The sequence below is a fragment of the Cyprinodon variegatus genome, unplaced genomic scaffold (assembly GCF_000732505.1).
Source record: "Cyprinodon variegatus isolate N-32 unplaced genomic scaffold, C_variegatus-1.0 Scaffold312, whole genome shotgun sequence".
Lineage (NCBI taxonomy): Eukaryota > Metazoa > Chordata > Actinopteri > Cyprinodontiformes > Cyprinodontidae > Cyprinodon > Cyprinodon variegatus.
Window position 1 is genome coordinate 856099 of NW_015150765.1, and position 6466 is coordinate 862564.

Genomic DNA, 6466 nt, shown 5'->3' on the forward strand with positions numbered 1-6466 from the left:
GTTTTCAGGAGGACTTTCTCACTTCAACATAGATTCTAACTACTTTCTACCCGCTGATCACAGCTAATAGCAAAGCTGCTCTCTGGCATCGAACACAGGAGCAGCAGAAGCATCTGGACTCACTTTACTGGACGGCTGACCTTAATGTGGACAAGCATCAGAAATGAACCAGCAGCTTTTTTGTGAACGTAGCATAAAATCGTTAGATGCTAAAATCCAAAGCATCACATCATTCAATGTTTTTATATCTAACAGGAATCACTTCTTTAATTCTCCAACCGTGGTTTTTGCCTCAGTTCTTCATCATTGCTTCACTTTGACTCATCCCTGCCCTCTTTCAGGTGCTCACCTTTGACAACTGGCCCTCGGGGGCCCCATCAGTCAGGGAGGTGCAGAAGGTCAGCATCAGTAGCGGCTGTGCCACCCATCTATGTGGAAGCACCTTCTTCCAGCTGAGCTACGGAAGCGCCCAAACCGGTAACATCTAGGTTCCTCCACATGTCGGTGGGGTCGAGTGCAGCTCAGAGTACAGCTTTGGTGTTTTTCCATCTCCTGTAGGACCACTTCCTGTGAGCACCTCAGCAGAGGAGCTGGAAGCAGCTTTGAACAACCTGTGGTCCATCAAACCCGACACTGTTGAGGTCAGCAAACAGGAGGACGGTCAGGGGTCTCACTACACCATCACCTTCAACTCTGACAGAGGTACGGACTCACTCACTACCGAAAGCTCTGAAGGCCCACTGAATATAACCAACTGGATCATTTCCAGTCATCTTCTAGGTGTTCCTAACCATCCCATCCATTCAGTCCAGTTTCCCAGGAACACGTTCCTGTTGGCCCAAATCCACGACCCTTTATTGGTCCAACCAAACCCAAACCTTCCCTAACCTCTCCATAGTGAGCTATAGAGGGGGGTTCAGGTCCAGGCAGTGTTGAAGTCTCAAGCTTTCAAACACCTGACCTGTGTCAAGCATGTCCAGATGCTAGAGTTGGAAAATCTGAACATTTGCAGCTGGACGCTTCGACCAATCAGAGGAGCTTAGTTAGCCTAGCACCTACGCTACGACGACTACAACAGAATGGATCCTGATCTCGCTGAACTGACTGCAAAGATGACGTCTTGAGGTGGACTTTCTCGATTAGAAACTTCTCAAAACTCCTTTTTTCCTTCTCATCACAGCAAAACAACTTGATTCTATCTGCTGTTGTAGAACAGGGGCAGGAAAAGGTAAAGAAGCAGAGCGGCTTTTCCCAATACTGTTTCCCATCCGGCTCAACATTTTAGACATACGCCTGGAACTCGTGTTGCGCTTATCTCCAAGTTGAGGCATTGGACACATTTTTGATGAGTGGATGGCAGTAGTTCTGAACGGAGGATAAAGGGACTGTAGACACAGTTGTTTAGGCAGTGAATGGTTGCACACGTTGCTGGCAATGGGTCACAACAGAACCCTCCCAGCTGAAGAAACCCTGTTAAGATACAGAGCCTGTGATGAGAAGAAACGGGGCCACACGTCGTATAGATCAGCCAAACTGAATGAAGCCGTCTTTTCTCCTTTACCAGGTGACTTTGAGGCTCTTGACTTTGAGGTTTTGAGCTCAGACACCAACATCTCTGTTTCTGAGGTCACCAAAGGTCAGAGCAACATGGCGACCTTCACTGTGAGCTGGGCCGGGGTTCCTACGGCGCCTATCGCCTTCAACGCCACCGAGTCTGAGGTCTGTAACTGTCGCGTATAGATTTGGTCTTCATGTTTTTCCCTCTGAGACGTTCTGAGGTTGTGTCTCCAAACAGGTGCAGGCGGCCCTGGAGGACCTGATGAAACCTGACTGTCCTTCTGAAGTTCTGACCACCGAAGGCCTGAACGTGAAATACTTCAATGACTTTGAAAACTCTGAGGTCAGTGATGGCAGAGGGAAGAGGACGATTGTCTGACGGAGATGTCTAGCTAACTGTCCCCTGACCTCCGCAGTTCACAGGAGCTCAGAGCGGGACTCCTGAGGGCAACTCTGGCTTCTGTGGGTTCTGGTCTCTGAAGAACGCCGGCCATCTTTTCAGGGAGTCCTTCACCAAAGAGTCAGGAGAGCAGTACGGACCGCTGCCCCTGGACCAGCACCCCACGGTAAAGGCCTGAGAGACGCCCTAAAGTCCGCTCACCTCCAACCTTTTAACGTCTGTCTCCTCCCTCAGCTCTGCTTCGCCTACAAAGGGCCGCTGAGGGATGAACTTGGGCTGAAGTTCACCTACAGCGACAGCAGCGGTCAGACTCAGTCAGAAAACACCAGAATTCCCGCTTTGCTCAAAAGCAAGGACAGGTAGGTAGAGCGCGAGTTAAAAGCTGTGATTGGATGTTCTGCAGAGTTTGAGGCTGAGCGTTTCTTTGCAGATGGAGCTATGGGTGCCTGGACCTTCTGAGCGCTCTGCAGACAGCGTTCCTGGGCAGCAGGTTCAGCCTGCAGGAGCTTTATCTCTACGGCGACCAACCTGGTGCTGATTACTACGTGGATGTGGTTCACATCGGGAAGACTCCAACCACCATGGATGTAAACGGTGCTGTTTAGACATGATCCTGGGTTTCTTATCTGTCAATCTGTCGTTGGTTAAATCGGGCTTCCATTGGTGAACTCTGTGAGAAACACTGTGTTGAGTCGCAAACCAACTTCTTTTGTTTTCTGGTTTCTCAGCCGTTCCCCTCAGGAGAAGACCTCCCCCGTTCGAGAGCTCTGGGAGGTCCATCGAAGCGTTCTCAGTCACCAAACTGCAAACTGCACCTTCACAGATCACATACGAAATCACCGCCACGCCGCTGGATTGTGCGTTTGGTTTCCCGCTAATGGAGATCGGCTTCATGCAGGTAACATATGAGGTCTGACCACCTACCTCTCTCTCCACCCGCGTCACGCCATCCGCTGCCCGTCCTCTTTCCCGGAGTCTTCTTTCTTCCTAACCTTTTAGAAGATTTTCATTCCTTCTCCCCCCGTGAGTCCGGACTATTATCTCTAAATGCTGGTGAAGATTCTCAGCAAGCAGGTCAAAATCATTCCAAAAAATGTTAAAAACAATCCATTGGAGTTTAGCCGTTTCACCATCTCTGTGTGCGTTCTCATGTCAAGAGGATTTGCCAACGGAATGAGGATTTCTTTTGTTTGTTTTCGGGGCATTGCAGGCTAACAAAGAAGCCAAACTGTCATGAACCGAGGACAGAGGGAGCCAGTATTCAAGGAGAGACAGTCAGTAGGAAAGTTCTAAACATTTATTAAATATCAAGACGAAAACTAAAGTGGAGCTGTGGCTCGCGGATACTGCAGGAGGGGAGCGGGGTACAGCCCAATCTCAGACACTCTGTGGGAGAAACACAGGTAAGTGACCACGATCATCTGACAGAAGATGATTATCTGAGTTGGTCACTTACCTGGTTTAATAGTCCAGTCCAAGAATGTCCCCAGTGCTGCAGTTCCAGAGGTCTTGCTGGAAGCCGATCCTGGTCAGGGATCCAGAACAGACAGAACAGGATCCAGATCAGGCAGGAACAGACAGGTGGCAGGATCCAGACTTCCAGACATCATAGAGCTCTTAGGCGGGTTCAGAGTCTGACTGCGACCAGAAGCATGACCAGGTGGTCACGCACAGGAGCAGACAGGATCAGGTGCAGACAGGGAGGCTCAGTGGCAGAGGGTAGCAGGGACAGGACGTGGAACCAGAACTTGATGCAGGACCTTTAAACTGGTCTCCACCTTGGAGCCAGGCTTACTGAGATAAAAACTGAACCTCCCCACATATAGAGCCAAAACCGCGGACTCCGCGGGGGAGGAACAGTGGACGATCAGGAGACGAGACACACACAAAAACCCTCTTTCCCCTGGCCGCCAGGATCCAGGACAAGAACCATGGCAAAAACTGAACAGACAGACAGGAAATAATGATCTGGCCCCGAATGCTCAGGCTGAACAGAATATAACCCAGAAGAAACAGGTGAGAGGAATAAATTATAATTGAGGCAGGGAGGGAAAACGGCAAGTGAAACAAATATCTAATTAAGGGGGAGCAAACAGGCCAGATCATGAACCAAACGACCCCCATTGCAGAGGGGGGGACCCGTTCATCCGTTTCTATTTACAGTACATGTTTTCTAAACTAAAACCAGGCTTTGTTGGGCTGCTGGATGAAACCTGGAACTAAACGCTATTTCTGACATTTTGAATTGAACTGGAAAAAGTTTAAATCTCAATAAGTCATTTTTTCTTGAATTGAGGAGGTAAGTGTGAAACTTTGCCACTGGACCAAGACTGTTTACATTTAAAATAAGGAAAAATAATTGCATAGTCTGATATAAAGCGCATATTATCTACTTATGTTGTTTTAAGATTAGAAATACTCATTCCATAGGCTAATTATCTTATTTATCTACTCAAATTAAAGGTAAATACACTTAATTTAAGAAATGTTGACTTATTTCGAGATAATTTTCGCAGTGTGGATGGGAAGCGAAACGTCTTCCAACTTGGAAACAAAGTCCAGTGGATTGTTTCTTCATTTTTTGGAATAAACCTTTTATGCTTTTTGTTCTGAAGATGTCTAACCGCAGCGAGGACGCCGCAGAGTTCGTTACCGGAGGCACCGCCATCTCCGTCACCCGCCCCCAGAGCGCCACGCCCCCTCTTAGCGGCACATTTGACGTGGAGATTTACGGAGGCCGAGCTGAAGGTAAATTGGCGCCAGTGAGGGTCTGTTTGTGATTCCAGGGCGGTGCTGGGGCTGTGGAGGTGACGGGCAGACATCTGTGAGCTCTTTGAAAGGTTTCCAAAACAAATCATCCAGATTCCTGCTCAATCCTCCTCCTGTCAGAAGACAAAGAGCAGAACAGGAGGAGCGAGTCTGAGATTCTTAAAGGTGACAACGTGTTGACAGGAGCTGGATCTGAGCCACACCAGGAGCCAGACTTTTTAATCATTTAGCACATCTTGTTTTAACATTTGAACACCGTGTTAATCCTCTCTGTCACCATCGCTTCAGGCTCTGAATGAAGCGCCTCATTTCTTCTGGTTTAAAGGAAAAGTCCATCAAGGAATAATCAATGGATCATTATTTATAACTAAAACTAATACAGTCGTGGTGATTTAATGAATTTAGCGTCGCCGCCTCATCCTTCCCAGCCTGGATGATGCTGACCGAGCGTCTTCTCTGTGTCTGTCAGGTCTGCCTGTGAACATCAGCAGGGAGGACCTGAAGTACGCTCTGGAGGGAATCCCAGAGATGGGCCAGGTGGAGGTGCAGGAAGTGGGGAGCTGCAGACGTCCCAAGTGGAGGGTCACCTGGCTGAACAGACCTGGAGCCCAGCCACTGATGAAGGTCTGTCTGCACGGGGTTTTGGTCCTAAAGGTTCAGTCAGGAAATGCTTTAAAGTTCCTGCAGAGGCGATTGATGAATTTTCTCCCCGCAGGTCGACGACTCGTCGGTTGTTGGTAATAATGTCAACTTTGAGGTTCAGGAGAAAACAAAGGGAGGACAGTTGATCCGAGGCCTGACTGGAGACTTTTTCCGGGTTTGGGAAGAAGAACCGCAGGTACGTCCTGATTGCTCTGTCTGCCTGAGCCCTTCCAGCCTCACCAACGCTCATAACATGCTGCCTTCTGCAGGTGGAGCTCTACATTAACGGCATTCCCTCCAACTGCTCAGGGAACTGCAGCTTTCAGTGGTCTGAGGAGGAAACTCCAGTGGTGACTGGAATCAGTCCGTCACAAGGTGCGTGCTGAGCTCAGGGGAGGGATTTCAGGTGGTTCTGCTCCAGCCCTGCTGACTCACATGGTCCTCAGATCTTCTCTGTAAGGTCCCTTCATGAACCAAAGTCAAGCAGAAACGTGTCCTCTGAGAACCATCAACCTCTGATCCTTCCTTCTAAAGATGTTCTAAAGCAGAATATGGATACGGTCCGAATAAAACAGACGAGTTCAGTTAAATATTCTACTGAAATAAAGGGCAGGTTATTAAAAAAAGGATAGAATATCAGATCCAAAGCATTTTAGATAGTGCTGTGGGAAAAAAAGTATTCAACTATTTACTCCAGTTAAATAAACGGATATCGATGGATGTCATTCTGTCGGGACTTTATTTTACCTTTGCAGAGAGAGAACAGTTCATCATGACGCCATTACTGCACAGTAATCAGCCCTGTTCTGATCTGGCCAGCGTTTACCTACAATAATGGAAAGTAGTCAGAATCAAAACTAATTACAGACACTTTGGTTAAACTGTAACATGTTATAAATAAACCTTCAGAGAGAATCTGGCTTGTTAAGGGAAGAAGTTCAATTCTATTCAGTTTATTTCTATAGCTCCAATTCTCATCATGTCATCTCAGGTCACTTTCCAGTTCACCAGATCATCCAGTCAGATTGATTCAAAGTTTTCTATCTAAGGAAAACCAGCTGATTGCATCGAAATTTCCCTGATCCGATCCAAACCTTG

At 47.9% G+C, this 6466-nt stretch overlaps 1 protein-coding gene across 1 annotated transcript in view; it reads left to right on the top strand.

The window, feature by feature from the left end:
• pkhd1l1 (polycystic kidney and hepatic disease 1 (autosomal recessive)-like 1) overlaps nt 1-6466 on the top strand; it is a 68604-nt gene that overhangs the window by 22052 nt on the left and 40086 nt on the right. Inside the window, exons 16-27 of the mRNA XM_015384431.1 lie at nt 342-477; nt 559-702; nt 1565-1719; nt 1796-1900; nt 1974-2123; nt 2192-2316; nt 2388-2551; nt 2686-2855; nt 4573-4705; nt 5196-5350; nt 5442-5564; nt 5638-5743. Coding sequence (XP_015239917.1) covers nt 342-477; nt 559-702; nt 1565-1719; nt 1796-1900; nt 1974-2123; nt 2192-2316; nt 2388-2551; nt 2686-2855; nt 4573-4705; nt 5196-5350; nt 5442-5564; nt 5638-5743 — 1666 coding nt within the window. The remainder of the gene's footprint in view (nt 1-341; nt 478-558; nt 703-1564; nt 1720-1795; nt 1901-1973; nt 2124-2191; nt 2317-2387; nt 2552-2685; nt 2856-4572; nt 4706-5195; nt 5351-5441; nt 5565-5637; nt 5744-6466) is intronic.